The sequence below is a fragment of the Rhodamnia argentea genome, chromosome 9, assembly GCF_020921035.1.
Source record: "Rhodamnia argentea isolate NSW1041297 chromosome 9, ASM2092103v1, whole genome shotgun sequence".
NCBI lineage: Eukaryota > Viridiplantae > Streptophyta > Magnoliopsida > Myrtales > Myrtaceae > Rhodamnia > Rhodamnia argentea.
Window position 1 is genome coordinate 5,147,732 of NC_063158.1, and position 24,220 is coordinate 5,171,951.

General features: G+C 41.1%; 1 protein-coding gene across 1 annotated transcript in view; it reads right to left on the minus strand.

The window, feature by feature from the left end:
• LOC115737045 overlaps positions 1-24,220 on the minus strand; it is a 46,078-nt gene that overhangs the window by 431 nt on the left and 21,427 nt on the right. The window contains exons 3-6 of the mRNA XM_030668998.1: positions 1,249-1,339; positions 476-640; positions 327-380; positions 64-207 (exon numbers count right to left, since the gene is read on the minus strand). Coding sequence (XP_030524858.1) covers positions 64-207; positions 327-380; positions 476-640; positions 1,249-1,339 — 454 coding nt within the window. The remainder of the gene's footprint in view (positions 1-63; positions 208-326; positions 381-475; positions 641-1,248; positions 1,340-24,220) is intronic.

A 24,220-nucleotide genomic window follows, 5' to 3' on the forward strand; every position in this document is an offset into this window, starting at 1 on the left:
ACACACGTCCAGTTCTCATTTATTCAGATAAGTCGAGTCTCTTGATCACAAGTGATAAGTCACCTGGGAGACTTCAACTTTGAGTTCATATATGGGTCCACCATGGGTAGAAACTGGTTTAATTGGATAATTGGGAGTTATTATTCTATCCACTTGTACAAAACCTTGGCAGAATGTGTTGTAGCAACCATCGCGCCAACTATTTCCCTGTTACCAACGATGCTCTTGTTTTAAGGTAAATCAAGATAATGCTACCTATATAAGTGAAAAAACAGAAATTTGGTCTACGAATTTATTGAAGTTTGTAAAAAAGTATTAAGGAATACCGTCCAATATGTAAACAGTCGAGGAAGATAATCGCCACCCACAACCGGATGGACCTAATACAACAACATATAAATTTAATTAAAAATACTAAAATAAAAAGTTGAAATCCTCCTTCATGTTTGATTCACATACAAGAAAACATATTCACCTGCCAACCGGCTGCAATCATGCTGAATCGATCAAGAGGTCCAGTCGAAATCCATATATTATGAGCACTATACTGATCTCGAGCTACAGTTAAATTGTAGACGGAGATATATGCGCTAGTACCATACTTTCTTATTTCAGGACGATCGTGTCGTATGGTTGCTCGCTGAAAAATACACATATTAGATCAATCATATGTCTTTGAGAGAGAGAGAGAGAGAGAGAGAGAGAGAGAGTACATGTATCCGGGAAGGTCCCGAAGGAACATCTTCATTTCCGACCGTATTAGCATAAGGCATCTTAGGAAGGGACCTTGTCCTTATCAAATCTTCTTTGTTGATTCGTTGGATGGGAACTGTTCCAATCGGACAAGGTTTTCTTGATCGAAATTGCACATACTTCGTCCTAGAGGAAGTTTTGGAGGACCCAAGAGGCAAATTGGGTTTTCTCTATTAAACCAAAATACATATTAGGAGAGTCCCTAGTTAGCACATAACAAAAGTTTCATTATGCACATCATTCAACAATCAATCCTGCAAGTAAATTACGAACGAAATGTCGAAAAATGTGTACTTGAACTTTATGATTCTTAAGTAAAGGATTATCCAGCGCCGGTTGTTTGTTGATATCGACACAATCAATAGTGTCTCCTTCCTCAGTCTCCATGCAAGACAACAACAACAACAACAACAACAACAAAAAAGCAAGTTAAGCATTGTTACCGGGATATGGTTTAGAAAGATGAAACGTTGCCCCGGGTCTCTATCACATTACCAGGAATGTCGCAACCGGCGGCTTGTTTAGAAGCTTGAGTTGCTCTTCCAATTTGAGGTCATCATCTTCGAATGTATTTATACCTCTACACCTGTAAATCGAAAACAAAACCAACCCCAACGCTACCTGTTTCAAAGCCATGGCGATTCCAGAAAGTTGCTGCAACTTGTAAGGAGGACTAGAGTCTTATAGACAGAGCTTAGATCCCGGATGGAGCAGGTCCAAACTCAGCTAGTATTATTTTTCATTTTGGGCCAGCTGTAATCATGACATTTAGGGAAGGATAGGATTTTGCTGGATCCCTATGAGATTCAATTTCAAGTTTAAATTCCAGATGGGGCACGTTCAAACTTAGCAAGTACCTTTTTTTTCCATTTTGACATGCTATAATCATGACATTTAGGGAAATAGAAACTTTTGGTGAGTATTCACAGGTTACATCCCAGATGGAGCAAGTTCAAACTCAGTGAGTAACTTTTCCATTTTCGGCCTATTTTAATGTTGTTATTTAGGGTGTGTCTATTTCACGGAAAATAAATAATTTAAAAATTATTTTCTAAAAAGTAATTACTTACATCACTTGAAATAATTAATCAATAAAAAGTATTTCACTATTGACAATAATTTATGTCTAAATATTTTCATGAACGATAAAATATTTTTCGTTCACTAATTTTTTTAGGTGATACAAAAAATAATCTTTAAAAAAATATTTTTAAAATTATTCATTCTTTTGTATAACAACAAGGCCTTAGGGATGGATAAACTTTTGCTTGAGTTACTATAAATTTACGACTTCGATTTATTTACCACATGAGATTGCAGCTAAACCAAGAATCGTAGTGCCTTGCAACCGATACATAGTGCCAATTTTTGGCCCTTTCATCAACAAAAGTGAACCTCTCACAATTTTCATAATTCCATATTCAGCGGTAAATCTACAACCGTTAGCATCACATGTACCCAAAGAGATAAGGTTCTTCTTCAAATCAGAAACATGTGTGACATTATCTAAGGTTCTAATCATGTCGTCATGCATCTTAATATTAATAGTCACAATCCCAACTATTTTGCATTTAGCTTTATTGCCCATTAGAATAACTCCACAATTATATTCTTTGTACTTAGAGAACCAATCATGATTAGGACAAATATGGTATGAACAGACTGAATCAAGAATCTAACTATCATAGAATTTGTCTGTATCCTCCGTAACCAATAGCCAATCTTCGTTTTCTTCTTTAGCAACACCGGCTTCAGCCAAATTTTCGTTTCCCTGATTTTGTCTATTCTAGTAGTTGTGATTATTTGGACGATTAGCATTCTCTTGATTTTGTTGATTTAGATTATTTTCTCTTTGCTACTTTGCTTTTAGTTTCGGACAATTTATCGTAATATGCCCCTTAAACTTACAATAGTTGCAAGTCATATACCTACACTTCAATTTTGACCTATTCCCACTGCTATTATTTCTCTCAACAGACCTTCCCCGAGCAACTAAACCAGCTCCATGATTACTACCACCTTCAAAAGTTAATCATGTATCAAGTTTTTACTTATTTAGCAAACTGATATTGACATCTTCAACATCAATAGTTTCTCTACTAACAATCATGGTATCTCTAAAATTCTTGTAAAAGGGAAGTAGTGAAACTAACAGCAAAAGAACTTGATCCTCATCTTAAATCTTAACATCAGTACTTCTTAATTCAGATATAATAGCCTTGAACTCAGAAATATGAGATTTAAGAGAAGCACCTTCAGCCATATGAAAAGTGAAGAGTCGTCACTTGAGCCTCAATTGATTAGTAAGAGATTTTGTCAGAAAAATACTCTCCAATTTCATCCATAAACCTGCAGCTATTTTCTAATGTAGTACCTCCTACAAAACTTCATTCATGAGGCACAACTGGATAGTGAACAGAGCTTTTTAATTCAATTCTTCCCACGTTTTATCTGACGTGATTTTCGGTTTCTTCTGTTTGCTAAACAAAGTTTTCTTCAAACCCTGCTGTGTAAGAATAGATAACATATGAACCTGTCATAGGTTGAAACCGCCACTTCGATCATACTTTTCAATATCAAATTTCATTGTTGGCCTAGAAGCCATAACCAAAAGATTGAAAAACCCTAAAGCTCTGATACCAATTTAATGGGGAGCGCACAATAGAAGCTCGATGACTTTCACCTGGGAGATCACCAAGAGGAGCCCAAGTCCAAGCTCGTCAATATATCCAGTTAAGCCTGGGCCTATATTTTATTGATAGTTTGGGTTTGGGCCCATAAATAACTACTGTTACATTGAATTTTATTCTCATACTCCACCACTCAATACACACTCTCTCTCCAACATGTTTTCGTTTTTGTGTTAGTTTTATCTCCAGAGTCTTTTCCGTACGAAGGTTTTTCTTTGTATACGACCCTCATCTTCTTTTTACTTCTTTTTCTTTCTTTTTTTTTCTTTTTTGCCAATTTAGTCCTAAAACTATTACAATTGTCTCGATTTAGTTCTAACCTTTTGCATTTATATCAATTCAGCCCATATGGCCAATTTTGGCTGGAATTCTTGACATGGCGCTACCGATGCCAGCGTGGCAATTTTTAACAATATTCAAAAATATTGGTTCTTTTATTTTTTATTTCTTTTTTTTCTCTTCCCTGTCTTCTTCTTCCTTATGGTCGCTGAGGTCCGGCAATGGCCAAAGGCAAGGTTCGGCAACTCAACGACCTCAAACGAAGCTTGGCCAAACCTAGCGAGGCTCGACCTCGTCGTCGCCGGGCGAGGCTCTCCCTTGCTAGTGGCCAATGAGGGTGAGCTTCGCTCGAGACCGGCAAGTCAACAGACTTCAACGACTAGCTAGAGGAAGAAGAAGTTAGGATGAAAAAGAAAATAGAAAAATTTGACAAAATTATAAAATGTTATCAGAAATTATCACGTTAGCGATTTCCTGCTAAAATTGGCCAGATTGACCGAATTGGCACAAATTTCAAAGGTTTAGGACTGAATTGACAAAAAAAAATTTTAAAATTGAATTGGCCGAATAGCAACAAGTTTAAGACTTTTTTGGTAATTCTCCTTGCAAGTATTTGGTCTCTTGCTTCATAATCTTTGAATGGCAAATTTGGGCTATTCCAAAACAGAGTTTAAGAGACACTATAGGTCACCTTCTCGTTGTTGCTCACACATCGCGTGCACCACCCCCGCACATCGTCCGCACGTTGCAACCATCGAGATGTCATTTCATGTATCAAGTATGGACCATATCCGTGCTTTTCACATCTCACGATTTAAAATGTCGTGTCATCTATATATTCTCTCATGTACCTTTTATTGCATTTCTATTTCAAAGCAACAAATAAAATCAAATCACTTCTTCGAACAACAAACGTTACAAGTAATCCTTGCGCAACCACAAACCACAATCTTTTTGTGGTTTGTTCTGATTCAAAGGAAAAAGATATTTGCACCCACTCTTTCACTTACATTATACAAAATGAAACACGTACCAAATGCAAAATATTGAATGAAAGCACAATATAATTATTGTGTAAAAAAAATTCTTTTAACCTACACAAGGCATGCAACTGCCAGATCCACATTCATCAGTTCTTCCCAAGTGAAATAAGTTGGATCGCGTATGCTCAAGGTTCGGTATGCAAAACAGCTTTTCACCGAGAATGCAGCTAACCAACTTGCTAAATGTGCAAGAAAATGACTACGATTACAGTTTCTAGGGAGTACTGGAAATTATTTGAAGCATCAAAGAATGACTAGACCAGTAAGTGCCACTCGTATCTTTGGAGTTAAAACGTGTACGAAGAGCAATTAGAAGGGATGAGTGCATTAGAAATCCTAAAACTTGTCATAAAATGGCAATTGAGTCCTAAAACTTTTAAAAATGTACAATTAAGTTCTAAAACTTTTAAAAAGTGCAATTGAATCATAAAACTTTTCTTTATCCATTTTTTCTATTATGGCTAGCAGAACTACCTTGAAAAAAAAAATCTATTACAAGTGGCATAGCTTTTATGCAATACTAGAGGTGTCAATATGGGTCTTTGACCCACATTTTAACCCATTTTTATTCATTTGGGTCAAATATGGGTTCAACAAATTTAAAAAATGGGTCAAATATGGGTTGAGGTTTACAAAGCCCATTCAAACAAGGGTTTTAACTCAATCCATTTTCAAGCTGTGACCTGTAACCTCGCAAGACCACTTTTATTCACATGTAAATCTCCGCCCACCGCCCGCCCGCAGTCATTGCCCGCTGCCCCCCACCGCCCGCCCACCCGCCTACCGCTGCCACTCACCCACCGCCATTGTGACCCGCCCGCCCGCCCACCCACCCTCGCCATCGCCCACCGCCGCCACTACCTCCCACCACCGCAGCCTACCCGACCGTCGCCGCTTGGACAAGTCATCCACGCAACTAAAACAAGAGAACAGCATCATGGAGTGGAAGGGGTTCATCGCTCAAGCCATTGATGCCTTGATGCCACTATCATGTTATTCTTCACCACATGTGCTCCACGCTTCGTCATTCACGACCCCATCCCACATCTTGACCGATAATTATAAGCAAACAAAAGAGTTGAAAGATCGGAGGATGCATGTACCCCGCATGAACCACGCACTATCAAAAGTAAGCAACATCTCTTGTGTCTATGGGAGGGAAGTCGAAAGATGGATTATACATGTAGAATTCGTCCACACAAGAACAACAAACTTGGAATTCTTAGCAATCACCATTCCAAGAATTTCCCCCGCTGCGATTGATTTGGGGGGTAGCACGGCGGCGGGTGATGGCGGCTGGCTGGTGGGCCGCAATGGAGGCGATAGGTAGTAGCGGGCCACTGAAGGGATGGTTGGCGAAATGGTTTTTATATTTTTTAATTTTACGAAATAAATATTTTATGATTTGGTTAAATATATAAGTACTTAAATAATATGGGTCGGGTATGGATTAGGTCGGGCATGTGTCATAAAATTTATTCTGCATGAAAATGGATCAAAACGAGTTAAATGGGTCAATATGGGTCGGACCATATTCGACCCGACCCAAACCCGACTCGATCCACCCGTTTAACACCTCTATGCGATGCTCACTTAAGTACCATAGTTCTTTTTCAATCACTTGAATGCCATAGCCTACAAAATATTCACTTGAGTGTCATAACTTTTTTTTTATCACTTGAGTGACAAGACTTCTACAAAATGTTCACTTGAAATTCATAGCTTCTTTAAAAGCGTTTATTACAAGTACAACAAATCTAATGTAGTATGACACTTACGTCAAGTGTTCAAAAAGTTCTAAAACATATTGTACGATGGTCAATTTAGTCCTAAATTTTTAAATTTTGTCAATTTAGTCCTTAACATTTTAACGATTTACCAATGTAATCCTTCTAGTCAATTTTAGCCTGAAATCACCGACATGAACATTAGCCAATGATTGGCACTGATATTGATGATTTTTTTATTTAAAAATATTCTAAATTTCTCTTATTTTCTTTTTTATCTTTCTTTCACTTGTACTTTTTTTTTCTTATTTTCCTTCCAAGAGGATAGGGTCGTTAAGGGCCCAATGACGACTAGCGACCCTAGCCCGGTCCGTTCGAGGGAACTACGACCCTTACGGACCAATAAGTGCAAACCGTGCCTAGATCAAGGCAATCTAGGTGAGGGCAGCGACACATCGACAATGTCAATCATGTTCATTGTGGATTATGCGTTGACGGGAGGGATAAGGTGAACGAAAAGATGAATGTTAAATGTTTCAAAAGAAAGATCCAATAGCGCTCTAAGCGGTGGACCAAAGGTGACCTTTGGCCTTCTTCAAGTGTCTAGCTATTTGCTTGCATGCTAAGCGGTTAGGGCCTGGGTTTATCCTATTGTAACTAACACTCGAGCAAGTTCACAGTAATGCTCATGAAAGGATTCGAATTGGACACCCAAACTGTTAGAATATGTCTCGAGTTTAAGCCCGAAGCAAAAATTTATCTTGATTGTGAAAGTTATCTTAAAGATAACGGATATTATTTTGAAGGTGCGATCAATATTGGATAAAGTTTGTTTGAAATTTCTGAGCTAATTCGGATGTGGACTTTGACTTGGTCAAAGAAAATAAATAAAAGAGGAAATAAGAGATGCCAACTTTTAGTGGGACTCTCTGCAAAAGAGAAAAAAAACTTTTTTTTAATCGCTTATATATATAAAATTCAAGGGATGATTCTTAAAAAAGAAGACAGAAGTGCCGCTTACGTGCGATCGCTTGCTATCCAAAGAAGTACAGAGGAGTCCTCGTGAGTTTCGTTGACATTGCATCCAACTTGAAGAAATTTTTCCGCAAGATCAACTTTGTGCGAGACAATTGTTTTCTTCGGAAATTTCATGACTATGTGTTCTACCCGAGAAATTCTTGTGGTAAGAATATATATGTAATTCCTTTACAATATTGAAAGATTAATTCGCGAGGAATTGAGGCTAAATATTGTGTATGTTCTTGGATGTAATTGGGGCTTGGGAAACACCGAGAGTGTTTGAGTTACTCGAGTTTGGTCTGTAATCTCCGTGTATCGCTTGATCTATAGTGAAATTCGTTGCTGCTCTTCCCGTGGACGTAGGTCTCTACGATCGAACCACATACATCCGGTGTCTGATTTATTTTCTTGTTCTGTCTATTTTATCGTTCGATCGCTTGGTTCCGTGCAACAATTGGTATCAGAGCCAGGCTTGTCGAGTTGAAGCGAATCGATGACAACGGAAGAAGTAAAAGTGAAAATCAACAAATTTGAGGGGAAGGACTTTGGTTTCCGGAAGATGCAGATTAAGTATTATCTATATCAGATGAAGCCGCACTTACCCTTGTTTGGGGAGAAACCGGAAACGATGAAGCAAGCCGATTGGGAATTGCTGGATAGACGAGCGCTGGGTGTTATTCGACCGACGTTGGCTCGTAACGTCGCATTTAATATTGTCAAAGAGAAGACCACTGCGGGTTTGATGAAAGCCCCGTCGGATATGTACGAGAAGCCCTCTGCGATCAACAAGGTCTATTTGATACGACGTCTGTTTAATTTGAAGATGAGCGAAAGTGCATATTTTGCTAATCATATTAATGAATTCAATGTGATCATTAGTCAATTGAGTTCAGTTGATATTGACTTTGAAGATGAGGTATGTGCTTTAATTCTATTATCCTCATTGTTTGATAGCTGGAATACTATTGTTACTGCTGTTAGTAATTGCTCTATATCAACAAGTTTGACGTTTGATGGTATTCAAGATTTGATTTTAAGTGAGGACATACGTAGAAGAGAATCTGGATAATATGTATTTACTACTTTAGTAGGTGAAAATAGAGAAAGAACCGATACTCGTGGTAGTAGAAATAGTATGAACTCGAATAGACGCAATCGGTTTAGGACTAGTGGTGATGTCTGTTAGAATTGCGGCAAGAGGGGGTATCTTAGAAGGAATTGCTTAAAGCTGAAAAACAAAACGGGTAAGGGAATTAGAGTTGAATCTACCGATGATGTTGCAGCTGTAGCTGATAATTCTGATGGTGTTGATAGGGTATTGTCGGTCACCGAGAATTCGTCATTTGGCGGATGGATTATGGATTCCAGTTGTTCTTTTCATACTACACCAAACAAGTATTGGTTTACTACTTATCGGTGCACGGATAGTAGTAAAGTGCGCTTGGGGAACAACGCCGAATGCGATGTTGTGAGTGTTGGTGATGTTAAAACCAGGATGCATGATGGTATTGTGAGGACATTGACCGGAGTAAGACACATTCCAAAATTGAAAAAGAACTTAATTTCCTTTGGTGCCCTAGATTCATTTGGATGCATGTATTCTTCACAAGGTGGAGTTCTGAAGGTTGTTCGAGGTGCTCTGGTGATAATGAAAGGAATCAAGCATGGTGGCCTATATGAATTTCAAGGTAAGACATTGAGAGGTTTCGCTCCGGAGACGTCGGCATCCGTTCGAGAGTCTAATGACTGCTCAAGGAAGACATAGGTGTTCGTGCCGGTGCACAAGTTTGATGCTGTTGTCGGGAATACGCGGTCGAGAGCTTTGATGGAAACGGAGATCGGTAACTTGATCAAGCATGTGCGAACCGACAATAGCATGAAATCCTACTTGAAGCTGGTAAATAAATTATGCATGACAAAAGGCATAGTGAAACACCACACTAGTGCCGGTAGACCACAACAGTTTGCGGAATTGATGAGCAAAATATTACTAGAGACAACCCGTAAAATAATCTCTAGTGCTGGTATGGCTAGAAGAATTCTAGCAGATGTGCTTGGTATGACGAGCTACCCGATGAATAGATCTCGATCGACTGCGTCGGATATCGGACTCCCGAAGAAGTGTGGTCGGGTAACGTTGCTGATTATTCTACTTTTAGAATGTTTGGTTGCCTGTGTTATTATCGAGTAAGTGATGGTAAGCTCGATGTGAGGGCAATGTGCATATTCCATGACTATGCACGAGGTGGTGAGGTTATCGGTTGTGGTGGTTGAATATAAATTCACACGTTCTTTGTAGAAAAGTTACCTTTGACGAGTCTTCGATACTTCGGGCTAGGAGTGTTTGTGGCGGTGTTCAAACAGATCCGAATGGTGTTCAGCTTAAGATGGAGTTGCAACCAGAAACTTCTAAGGTAGCGAGTACTAGCGTAGTAATCGACACGGATGGTGCTTGTAGTGAGGTGGAGCATGTAGAGCCAATGGTTGCTGTAATCGCTGATATTGACATGGTACGTATTCGGTCTCCCGATAGATATAGATACAATGACGATTTTGCTTTATTTGTGGTAAAGGTGCTCGTATCGGAAAGTTCTTGTAGAGGAGTTAAATGTGCATATGGAGTTGGTGTTCTGATGAGGTCTTCGGTTATGGCGAAGTTCAAGCGCAGCTTGAACTTGAAAAATATCTGTGGCGGTTGAGCCTTTGGGGCTGTTGGGAGAGTAGCAAATGAAGTTTGGAAATTTTAGCGAAGCGATTGTGATATTGGCTCAATTGTCGAACCAAGGTGGAAATTGTTAAAATTTGTCTTGAGTTTAAGCCCGAAGCGAAAATTTATCTTGATTGTGAAAGTTATCTTGAAGATAACGGATATTATTTTGAAGGTGTGATCAAGATTGGATAAAGTTTGTTTGAAATTTCTGAGCTAATTTGGACGTGGACTTTGACTTGGTCAAAGAAAATAAATAAAAGAGGAAATAAGAGATGCTAACTTTTAATGGGACTTATATATATATAGGGGATGATTCTTAAAAAAAGAAGACCGAAGCGCCGCTTTTGTGCGAGTGCTTGTTATCCAAAGAAGTACAGAGGAGTCCTCATGAGTTTCGTTGACATTGCATCCAACTTGAAGAAATTTTGTCGCAAGATCAACTCTATGCGAGACAATTGTTTTCTTCGGAAATTTCATGTCTATGTGTTCTAGCTGAGAAATTCTTGTGGTAAGAATATATATGTAATTCCTTTACAATATTGAAAGATTAATTAGCAAGAAATTGAGGCTAAACACCATGTGTGTTCTTAGATGTAATTGGGGCTTGGGAAACACTAAGAGTGTTTGAATTACTCGAGTTTGGTCCGTAATCTCCGTGTATCGCTTGATCTATAGTGAAATTCGTTGTCGCTCTCCCCGTGGACGTAGGTATCTACGATCGAACCACGTACATCCGGTGTCCGATTTCTTTTCTTGTTCTATCTATTTTATCATTCGATCGCTTGATTCCGCGCAACACAAACCGTGAGAGGTATCCAATTTTCTTTCTTATCATTCCATTCGCAATCTTCCCATCAGCAAAAATAATCAGTGTCACTCACTTGCCCCTACATGTAGTAGAACTTATGCTTAGTGAACGTTGCCCCGAGTAAGTGCGGAAGCTAACCCGGATCTTGCAAATAAATCAATGCGAAAAGCCACGAGAAATAACGAGGAACGATAAATGACACCAGGAATTACGTGGTTCGGTCCGAATATCGGTACCTACATCCACGGGAGAGCCAGCAAGAACAATCCACTATAATCGGAGAATCGGAATTACAATCGCTCAATACGCTCGTGTTTCCCGCACCTAGATTATACCCAAACCCTTCGTGTTTACAAATAAACAACTTAATTGGATATAACAAAATAAAACTCACGAAGCACAAATCCGTCCGCGTGTTCAAGCCCAAGCAACAGCTCGCGCACGGCCAAGAAACTAGAACGTCTCTTGCTTTCTTTCTCGCGCGGCTTTTCTCTACTTGGTCTTCTCTTCTTTGTGCGGCTCACTCTCACTATAGGTCCTCCCCCTTTTCTTTCTCTTTATATGGCTTCGTAGGTTCAAGAAAAAGGGAGGAAAGCAAAACCCTACCTTTTTCTTCTTTTTATGAACGACAATGAGGAGGAGGAGTAAAGGAAAGAATAATGTGTGGGTCACTCTTTCCTTTTTCAAATCTTGATCTTCCATTACTCAAGAAGCCATGTGCTCTTCTTTCTTTCCTATCAGACCAAAATCTTGAGTAATGATCAAACGTGGTCCCCATATTTTGTCTTGTGGTGCCAATAACAATTTTAAACTCGAGACATATTCAACAATTCTCCACCTTGGCTCGATGTTTGAAACCAAGTTAATAATGCTCATCATCCATGCTGCTCTCCCAACGCCCCCACGGGCGCTCACTCTCTACAGACGCCAATAGTGCTCAAGCGGAGCTTGAGCTTCGCTAAAGGAACAGGCTTAGTCATCATGTCCGCGGGGTTCTCTGCTGTAGCAATCTTTTTCACAACAACCTTACCCTTCGCTAAGACATCTCGGATGAAGTGGTACCTGATATTGATATGCTTCGTTCGCTCGTGATAAACCGGATTATATGCCGGATAAATCGCACCTTGGTTATCACAGTGTATATCAACACTTTTCTGTTCTAACCCAAAGTCCATGAGCAAACCTTGCAACCATATCGCCTCTTTCGCTACAAAGGTCGGTGCCATGTACTCTGCCTCGGTTGACGACAAGGCCACGTGATCCCGTAAGGACGCCTTCCAACTAACCGCACCACCTGCAAGCGTAAACACGTACCCGGCTAAAGACCCGCACTCATCCAAGTCACCTGCATGATCGGAATCCACAAAACCAGTGGTCTCACTGCCATTATCGTCCCTCCGGTATACTATACCAACGTCTGATGTCCCCTTCAAATATCTGAGGATCCATTTCATGCCTTCCCAATGAGTTTTACCCGGACGCTTCATATAACGACTAACCACACCGACACTTGTGAAATATCGGGCCTAGTGCATACCATAGCATACATAATACTACCCACGGCACTAGAATAAGGAACACGAGACATATGTTCCTCTTCCTCCTCAGGTTGCGGCGATAACTTAACTGAAAGTTTAAAGTGCTTTGCTAATGGCGTACTCACAGACTTCGCCGATCGCATATTAAAACGTGCAACAATTTTCTCAATATATTTCTTTTGAGACAGACGTAATAATCCTGCAGTCCTGTCACGCAAAATCTCCATACCCAATATTTTCTTCGCAGCACCTAAATCTTTCATCTCAAACTCGGTACTCAATCGCCTCTTCAGCACATCAATATCGGACATATTTTTCGCTGCTATCAACATATCATCAACATATAATAGCAGATATATCAAAGACCCGTCCTCCAATCTCCCGAAATAAACACAACTATCCATCCGACTCTTTGAATAGTCCCGACTAGCCATGAAAGCGTCAAACCGCTTATACCACTGTCTAGGAGATTGTTTCAGCCCATACAAAGATTTCTTTAATAAGCAAACATGATCTTCCTTACCCGGAATAGCAAATCCCTCTAGCTGCCTCATGTAAATCTGCTCCTCCAACTCACCGTGAAGAAACGCCGTTTTCACATCAAGCCGCTCCAACTCGAGATCCTGTGCAGCAACAAAGGCAAGTAAAACACGAATAGAAGTATGCCTTACCACAGGAGAAAACACCTCACTGTAGTCAATGCCTTCTCGCTGGGTATACCCCTTCGCAACAAGTCTCGCCTTATATCTCTTTGCCTCGACACTAGGAATGCCCTCTTTCCGTTTGTAGACCCATTTACTTCCGACAATCTTCTGGCTCTTGGATACTTTAACTAACTCCCATGTCTGATTTCGATGGAGTGATTCCATCTCTTCGCTCATAGCCCCTAGCCACTGCGACGACTCGGAACTAGCCATCGCCTCGCAGTAAGACGAAGGTTCATCTGTCTCCACCTCGTCACCTACGGTCAAAGCATAAGCAAAGTCTGTATAAGCATAACGTACCGGTGGTTTAATTTGCCTTCTCTGTCTGTCTGCGGCTATACTACGCTGCAGCTGTATTGGTTGTTCATTATCACCGATTTCGGGAATTGCGGCTACATCTGCAGCCCCGAACATCTCGTTACCTCCGAGGTCTCCGAGTCTCCACCTGAAGCTCCACCTCACTACTAACACCATGATCTGTCCGCTCCGCTGGTTGTGTCTCGTAACTCCTCCGTCGAAGCATTTCGGTCTCGTCGAAAATCACATCTCTGCTGATTAGAAAACCGGGTGATCCGGGATCGGTGCACCACAGCCGGTAGCCTTTCACCCCATGTGCATAACCCGGAAATATGCACTTCTTCGACCTCGGCTCAAGCTTACCATCACTCGCATGAGCATACGCAGGACATCCGAATATTCGTAATCCGGAGTAATCAACAGGTTTCCCCAACCATACTTCCTCCGGAGTCTTCCACTCGATAGCAGATGATGGAGATCGATTAATCGGGTAACATGCCATGTTCACCGCTTCGGCCCAAAATTCCTTGCCTATTCCAAAGATGCGAAAGCATGCTCCGAGCCCGCTCAAGTAAAGTTCTGTTCTTCCGTTTCGCCACGCCATTCTGCTGTGGTGTCCCAGGTCTTGTGCGGTGTCTCACAATCCCTTCTCTCTCGCAGAACTCAGTAAAATCTTTACCACGGAACTCCATGCCGTTATCGGTTCTCAAACACTTGATCTGTTTATCCGATCGCTTCTCAATCAATGCCTTAAATTTCTTGAACCGATCAAACACATCAGATTTGTGCTTCGGAAAGTATACCCATACTTTCCTGGAATAGTCGTCGATAAATGTCAGCATATAACGAGCACCTCCTTTCGAAGGAACAGGAGACGGGCCCCGGACATCCGAATGAATATATTCTACCGGTTGCTTGGTCGAATGAATACCCGTAGCAAACTTAATCCTGCGCTGCTTCCCAAAGATACAGTGCTCACATAAGTCTAACTTACTTGTCTTCTGACCCTTTAACAACCCTCTATCACTCAGCAACGTCATACCCGCCTCACTCATGTGCCCTAGACGCATATGCCATAAACGAGTTAGATCAGAATCTGACTCACCCGATGAAACTGCAGCAGCTCCCGTCACGGTCTCTCCCAGTAGATGATAGAGTGTCGCGACCTAGAAAAATAAACAAGTTAATTTTCGGGCTAATGGATTATCAGGTTAATTAATTAACTAACCTAACTCGGACTCTCCCAAGTCCATACCAAATCGCAACTTAAGGTTCAAATAATTAACATGCAATGTGATTTGAATTTGGAGTCGCCACTAATCATTTTCGGTAGGTTGATTAGAAACCTAAATAAAATAGCGGGAGAAAACTATCTTATTTCCGCGAACCAGAGATTTTGAATTCGGGGATTTGGTTACGCTAGATTACTCTAACGCCCTTTCGGTACCATTTTCATGAAAAATATTTGATTTGGCAATTTTGATGGATTTTACTTGAAATTCAAAGATGCAATTTTTTTGGTTTTTTCTTCTTTTTTATGGGGATGTAAAACATTGAACTTTGTACGATATACACCATGGGTGATTTAGAAAGAAAGAAAACGCAGCCAGTCACGAGTATTTATAAAAATAAATTAACATGTAATAATGCTAAAATTTGGAACACGTGGCATGTCTAAAATAAACAAACAAATGTTCAAACCAAACGATTACATTTTTGTAGATCGAGATGGAAAGGATTACCTTTTATTACACAAAATCTTACTCACATACACGTTATAGTTCCCTTCAAGATCTCGGAGCCTGGAAGAACGCGGCTGTCGTCGAAAATGGCAAGCAATGGCGTTGTTGGGTGGCGAGAGGCGAAATATGTGTCGGGACTCGTCGAAGATGATGCTCGACTAAAACTCTTTTCTTCACTCTCGAATTTTCTCTTCTGATTTTTCTCAAGAACTCTCTTTTTCCTCTCTAAAAATTCCTCTCAAAAAACTCTCTCAAAACTCTCTCAATTCTCTTCCACCAAGAGCTCTCTATCACAAAAATTCTCCTCTACTCTCTCTCTCAATTCTCTTCCACTTCCCCCTTCTAAAACTCTTCTCAAGAGCTCTCTCTTTTATAGGCAAAGTTCTTCATCCTTCATTCTTCACCTTCATTTCTTCACCTTCCATCTTCATCTTCTCTTCTTCATCTTCATTTCTTCACCTTCCATTTTCATCTTCCCTTCTTCATCTTCATTTCTTCACCTTCCATTTTCATCTTCCCTTCATTATCTTCCCTTCATCATCTTCCCTTCTTCATCTTCTTTTCATTATCTTCCCTTCATCATCTTCCCTTCTTCATCTTCTTTTGGTATTTGCACATACGGTCCCCGAAGTTCCAAGTATTTGCAATACAGTCCCCGAAATTTTAAGTATTTGCAATACAGTCCTTGAAGTTTCAAATCTTCTCGGTGTATTTTTCCATCCCGTGCCTAGTCTAGACGCATGCTAAATTAAGTGTTCGCTTGCCCGATTATATGCCAATGCAATGTACACTAAAAATAAATATGTGAGATGATTTTTTATAATTTTTATGCAAAAAATAGATTAATCAAAATTTAGGCGTCAACAGCTGCCCCTCTTTGAGTGGAGGCTCCTAGAGGTTCCGCTCAAAGACAAAATTGAATCCTAAATTTTGACAGTGCAAATTATGGATGAACTTTTTGGCGGGAGTTTTAATCCTATTTTTTATGTAATGAAGTGATGCATGATATGCAAGACTGTAAATAACATGTGCTAAAACTTCTCCTCCTCTTTTTTTTGTTAAAGAAACCTGCACATGGATCGCATACAAGAATACCTGTTTTACCAAATTTCTCGTAAGCTAATGGTTCACTTAATTTCCAAGCTTCTTTTTGCGGATGCAAGGATTTTAAGGTATTTGGCCTATTCGTTATCAGAGACTTCTCCCTAATGCAAGACAGCGCAAGATATGTGTGTCGTTTGAGATCACAAGAGCTACGTCGTTGTGAGTCGAAAGAAGCGAAATCAAGTTCACAAGAGCTACGTCGTTGTGAGTTGATTAAATGTCGAAATCGCCAGTGCATATGTCTTCACGATTCGATAAAGGGGAACCAAAATCATAAGAGCTACGTCGTTATGATTTGGTTTGGATCAAAACCATGGGTGCTTATGTCTTCATGATTTGATAAAGGAGCCGAAAATCATAAGAGCTATGTCATTATGAGCCGACTAAAGGTCAAGATCACCGGTGCATATCGAGACCGAAATCATAAGAGCTACGTCATTATGATTTGATAAGATGTCAAGATCGCCAGTGCATATGTCTTCACGACCTGACAGAAGAGGAAACAAAATCATAAGAGTTACGTCATTATGATTTGATAAGATGTCAAGATCGCCAGTGCATATGTCTACACGACCTGACAGGAGAGGCATATTGCCCGATTTGAACAATATTTGAGAGGAGTACCACCGAATGGAATCGATAAGTACAAAAGGGGCATATTGCCCGAATTGAACAATATTTGATAGGAGTACCATCGAATGGAATCGATAAGTACAAAAGGGGCATATTGCCTTAATTGAATCATAACAACTATCATCAGAAGAGTTGTTAATTTGAAAAGGGGTTCAGAAAACTTACCCGGGTTCTCCAAACGATTAATCAAGGAACGAAGCAGATTGCTCGTATCGTACTTGGTAGGCATTTGCCAGCAAAACTTGCTCATTCAATAATCCTTGGATGAATTTCGAGACCTTGGGAGGGAACTCGAACATCGGGAATGTATTACCTATCATAGAATGTCGGAGGTAACACACACAAACATATTCAACAATGAGTATAATGCAATCACTCATACTATGGTTCATGCATAACCATTCTGTCAAGTTTGCATTACCAATTTTGTCCAGGGAGGTTCTCACATTACGTATACCTCGAATGTGAGCTGAATGGGGGACTTCGGTCCGAAAGGGCTTTCTCTCACTCTCGAGAAAAGCTATTTATCATGTCTCGTAGGATTCAAGAGAAATCACTCAATCTTTCCATCATCGCATTCGATAAGGATCCAAGTAATCTCGCAATTGATACGACCGAGCCGATCTGGAGGTCTTGATTAGGACCGTAATGAGGGCTAGGTCAAAGGTTTACAAAGGGGACTCTAGTTGAGTTAAAAATTGCTTGAAATGAATTTCTTCGTTATCTGCTCCGGGTTTACAAGTCAAGAACCCCGCAAAAATGAGAGAGAAATAATCTTGCTCGAACCTCTTCGAGTGATGCTTAAAATCATTTAACTCTACGTTAACTCAAGTGCCCTAATCGGAAGAGACTTTGGAGGGTTATAACGTAGGCTAGGATTGGGGACCGAGGAACGAAAAGGCTCGTTTTGGCTCAGAAATTAAATGAGAAGGGGCTTGACGTTGGTGATCATCGTCGACTAGTCACCGATCTTGGTCTTCTGGAAATGTTTTCGGAAAGAATACCATCATTGAATGAGGGATGGTAGTTTTCTACTGAAAATTGCACTTTACAAACCGATTTCTTGGGGAGTCTTCTTCATAACAAGTGTCCGTCAAGGATTTGCAAGAGACACAATGCAAACATGTACATGGAATTTACAACTTAACATGCAAAAATGTACATTCAAAATTCAGAAGTACTTTACAAATGAATGTGCATTGGCCTTACTTTTGGTAGGCACTTTGCTTTTCCTATGCTTGAAATTTTCATATGAGATCGACCTTTGCTTTTCTTACTCCCGACTCTCATTTTTCTTTTTTCTTCTTTTTTTCGAGAAAAGATTTCTTTTCCTTTTTCTTTGAGAGCCCTTCGACATCTCTTTATTTTGCTTTTTTTTTGTTTTTTTTTTTTTTTTTTTTTTTTTGAGAGCGGGCCCTTCTCCTTTAAGCCGAGTTTGCCTCTCCTTTTTTTACAATCCCATGACTTTGAACCAGGAATTACAACAAGCATAATGATCATTCGGGAATTCTCTGTTGACTCGACCATCTCCAATTCTAATCCTTGGGAAAATGCTATCTTCGCCTTTGGAATGAGCAAATGATCACCAACGGGGGTTTAAGAAATGAATTTGCAGGCTCAAGTGGGCTATGCAAAGAATGAAGTGTATAGGATAGAGAAGTGAATGCTCTTCATCATCCTAAGGCACTTGAATTAAAATTCGAGTATAAATGCAAAGAAACACCCGAAGATTAATGTTAGTCCGAGCAAGAAAATTTCTAACCATTTACCTCGTGTTCTTGCTAGAATTAAATCGTCTGGACCCCGATGTGGGGTGGTTCTTGACAGGGGTAAAGAAATGAAACCACCGCTCAAAAGGGGTAATCAATGGATCACCTGTAGTGTTTGGGATAGAGAACTGAATGCCTCTGTCATTTCGGCTATCGTACCTTTCGCGAGAAAACTCTTTACCTCGGGGAATGCGGAATTTTGCCACCGTTCATCTCGCCTGAAAAAATTGGACGTGTTTGGGAAAGGATTGCCTTTCATCATCCCGCCCCGCCCCATTCCATACATTCGATGTATCTTATGTAGTTCATATTCCTTATTCAGAGTTGGTAAATTAAACATGAGGAACAGTCATGCGCAAACTTTGCAATGTATGAGTGTTTTTGAGCATATAAAATGCAGCAACTTTTTATCTTGGTGGACAGAATTCGCAAGCACATAAGAAACTTCTTAGGGGCGTGGATTGGGAGTTGCCCCTGCTCATGCAAATGAGTTGCAAAACTTCATTATCTGGTTCGAGACATGAGATTGTCAAAGGCTCCGGGAATTTCTTATTTCATTAATTTTTCGGGGAGAATGGATGCTTCTCTATTTGGAAAGGCGGTGACCCCTGTAAAAATCAAAAGGGAAAGCATCAATGTACGTTCTCATGTTCTAAACGAGTTGAAACGATACCGCTTTACCCTTGTACGAATTTCTTGTGAACTTTGAATTGAAAGGATCAACTCATCTGGATTGGATTGTATGTCCGGGATGTTATCTCTCCGGTCTTGTAACCATCTGGGCTGAGTTTCAATCGGCATTGAACTGCGAAGCAAAAAGGTTTTTATTAATCTTTGTACATTGATGCCAAATCCCGGGATCGAACCTGGGACGCCTCGGACCATTGTCATTCCCCCAACCACTAGGCTGTGGTGATGTTGGCGTCCACGGTTGGTTCGCTTTTTGCTATATTGTTCTCAAAACAGTTGGCAATCTCCTGTCGAGAATGAAATAAGCATAATTTAGAGTTTGGAATGACCGAGAGCCAATTGGGACGATACGGAGTTACCCATCTTTGAGCCCGCTTGGTCTTTTACTCGTATTCTCCTAAGTAAGGCTATTCGGAATCTCTCTTTACGGATGTTCAGGGGCGTCGTCCACAAATTGATTTGCTACAGGCCTAGCTTAGTAAGGAACTTACACATTTGACAAGAGAAGAGAAAATTCGCCCTTTAACTCTAGGCAAATTCTAGACTGCTAGAAAGTAAAAAAAATATCCCACGCAGGGGAACTATACATGGAATTAAAGGAGTATTCATGCAAGATTGGTTCCACCTCTCTTGCTGGCCATTCCAATGATCGATCGATTTTGTCTTGGATCATACACCAACGATCGTTGTTCAAGGATCCATAATCACTTGCTTCGGATCACAACTCGGGAGGTCCTTCCACTCCGAACCGGCTGATCAATGTGGTGAGCTCATCATCAAAGTAATCTTCTGATTGATACTCGAATTGGGTAGTGTTACTTGCTAACACTAGCGACGGGTTTCCCACTTTGTTTTCACCGTGAGCGATCTGACCCCTTGAGCTTGAGCTTCCGCCGTTGCTCGGAAACTTGTAGGGATGATCAACTGGTCCGCTGCTAGAACCACCAGCGGAAGGTTGGTATGACATGTATTCTTGATTGGGAAGTGGCCGAGTACCTTTTGCTCGGTAGATTTTCCCGGTATTGATCTTCCAATCAACTTTGGTCCTGTCGTGTTGGTCCCAACCTGCATCGTGCTTCCTCAGCTTATCTCTAACCCTTTGAAGGTGATTCGTGACACTTTGCATGGTGAGTCCGTCTATATTCATTATTCTGTGTACAGCCATTGGTAGTGCTGAATTGATTCCTAGCTGTCGAACCGCCTCAATGAATATAGAATGAAGCTTGGCGGACCAAAGGGGCCTTTTCTTTTGGACAAAATCGTCGTCATCAGCTTGGTCGTAGTTTTTTTGTTCGAGTAATTGCTTCCTTACAGCATGCTGCCAAATGTTTTGGAGCATTCGAACGCAGACCGGCTTCTGTAGGACGTCTCGAGCACCATGCAATGTGGCCCTCGTTATGAACTGGCGATCATTACTTGCCGATACTACGATGACCCGTATGTCTAACTCGGAATCAATGATCTTTAAGAGACTGAAACCGTCCATATTAATCCCTACCACGGCTGTGACGACGATGTCAAACTCTTCTTTGTACTGCCTCAGCACTTCTAAGGCATCCGTTGCCTTCGCATAAGCAAAAACCCCGTACATGCAACTTCTCAGCATAGCAACGAGGATTGAGAGGGAAACGGGGTTGCCATCAATGACCATGACTCGCAGATCTTCAGGATAGGAAGGTTCCCATACTTCCGCCTGGAATGAACGTGTTTTTCTTTTAAAACCTTCCATATGTAGATCAAAAATGGCTGTTTCGACCCGAGACCGAGCTTTAGATGTTCTCGGACTTGCAAAACAAATTGCCCGAAAATCACAAAAGCGATGATGGCCTTTCGTGACGGATTCTGAAGGTCGCTAGGTGTATGGAGACTTCAAGTTCTTTATAAACTTCCTCTCTCTTTTTTTTATTAGTCTTGCAGACAGGTTTTCGCTTTCTTTACGAAAGAGGACAGCTTTTTCTCTCCTTTTCGATCTTAGTGCCTTGGATCCGTTTCGTAATAACTCTCATCTCTCACTCCATCTATCATCTTCTTCCTTTTCTGATATGGAGGAGCCCTCAAATCTTTTCACTTTCTCTACAAACGAGGCAGTTACTTCCCTCCTCAAATCTTTTCGCTCCTTCCTACGAGCGAGGCGCTTATTTCCCTCTTCAAATCTTTCCGCTTTCTCCTACGAACGAGGCGGTTATTTCCCTCCTCAAATCTTTTTGCATCTACCTATGTGAAGGCTTTTAATGCTTTTTCTTTCGGCGTTCAGTCAAATCTGACAAAGAATTCACGCATTTAAGCATGACGATATTTGCGGATAGTATTGTTCTTTGCCCCTTGATTAACTCTAGGCGTAAAAGGAAGAATGTCTCACATGGGGACTTTGTAACAAACAGTACATTCATTCACGCATGTCGCTACTTCTCTTGAGAATTCGGAAGGGCTAGCTAGTAATGCTCAAAAGAGTGATATTTTGAAAGTCCATAATAAAAACTCAAGCTTCATGTAGGCTACTGATTCGGAGTTTCATCAGTATTGAATTGGCCGATTGTGACATCAGGGAAACTCCAATTGTAGTGATGCATGTCACTTCCCTCGAAGGGCATCGGTTCCGCCTCCGCAAGGCCGACATTCCGGGATGTATCCCCAACGAAATCCGATTGTGCGAGAACTTGCTCGGGAGGATGAATCGATAAATGAGCATTTTCAATGCTCGGATGTGGCTCATCAAGGAACATGCCACCAAAGGTGATGGGGTTGCTGCGAGACATGGCAAATAGCGATGTTAAGAGCATCCCTATACCTCTTGATCTCTCGCTCGAAGCTCTTCATTTTCTTCCTTTAGAGACGCAAGTTCATGACTTTCACTTCGAACCTTCACTCGGGCCCGCTTGTTTTGAAACCAAAACCCGACCTTCAAGGGCTCCATTCCTAGCTTCCGGCTCAACTCATTTTTTCGTTTCCCGTTCACGTAAGGGCACTCCTTAAAGGCAGCTTCGAGCTCTTTGATTTGATGTTTTCTTTTACGGGGTTGACTACGGTGCTGCTGCCGCTATTGTTGTTATTCTTGTTATCGAGATCTTGAACTTCACCGCCAAGGGAGTTGGGTTTTACGGCTTCTGGCTGGATCCGGCCTCGAAATTCAGCGAGTTCATTCTCGGGGATGTCTAGGTTGGTTGCCTCCAGTAAGTGCTTGGTAGCCTCCAAACATGTTGGATTGAAATACTTCTTCTCGCCTTTTGTTCACTCTACTCTCCGCTGTATGCTTACTCTCTCCAAATTCTTCTGAGTAAACATGCATGTTCCAGAGCCTCCCTTTTAACGTGGATGAAAACCACTAAGCCAGTGCTTCTCCCAAGATTTCGTGTTTCCCGCTCTGTCTTCTTCATTTCCTTCTAACATGGTGGGACCCTCAAATCTTTTCTGCAGTATGCTTGTCCCTCTTTTAATATGGCGGAACCTTTAAGTCATTTCGCAACTTTTCGAATTTCGTGAGCCTCGAGATGGTAGATCCGTGATTCACGGACGAAACGTCTGTAGTTTTACCCGGATAATTAACTCGGCCCCCACAATAATTATTGCTATGACTTTTTCTGCCCTTTAAATTAGGATTTAACGCCGAGACGATTATCGCTTCCATATCCTCATCTCCAACCTTCTAAGCACTCTTTCGCATCCACTCTTTTTCAGCAACTTCAGCAACAATGGCCTCCCTCCCCGCACGCATCTTCTCGGCTGAAGTTTTGGCCAAATGGGATAAACTTTATAATCTCTTAGGCCAGGGCTACTCTTATATAGCCAACCATCCGGAGGTCGAAACCGAAATCCGTCTCATGTTTACGGATATGGACACCGTTTCTATTCAAGGTACCAAGTTAGAAGAGGAATATAGGATCTTCCCTACCCTCTTTACTAACTTCCTGGAGGCTTACAATCATGCTTATCAAGATGTTACTTTGGCCTATCTTGTGAGGGCACGCTATCGGGGTCGGTCGGATAACTTGATGTTGGCCGATCTTGTAGCCGACAATTATAAGAAGGCCCTTGACTACGGTAATGATCAAGTCTCACCGCTTGATTCGTGAGAGGGGGAACTTGGTGGAACGCTTGGCCATGTCCCGGACCATCTTCGAGCGCGATCCGCTCGATATTGTTTTGAAATTTCAATGCTCATGGTTGGAAGAAAGGCTGGACGATCTGACCCTGGATATAGCCCGCGGGAGAATGTCGATCCATGACTTGGAATCTGCTGCCGAGTATCACGAGGACGGGGTGGCCAAGCTTAAAGAGAAATGTGAGCTCCACCTCTTTAAGCTGGCGGATCTCGATTCTCGAAGCGATCAGTGTAGGCGGAGCATCAACTGTATGGAGAGTCAGTTAAACTCCTTTGTGATGCTCATTAGGGCTCGGTTTGGCTTTACGTTCCCACCCCGATGATCTGTTTGTAAGGTTTCCCGATGGATGGAATAAATGCAAGTTTTTACCGATTTGCATTTCGCTTTCGCATTATTCCTTCTTCCATATCTTTGTGATTTTATCTTGGTCGTCATATTTTTTTGCAAGATAACCCCTTTACTTTGTGGATATGTAAATCTCACGCTCCCGATGATCAATTCAATTGGGCCGGAGAAACCCCCATTTGAAATAATCTCTCAACAAACGAATGCCCGAATGTGAACAACTCGCGAATCTGTCTTAATATTATAACTCGATTATGAAAACATGAGA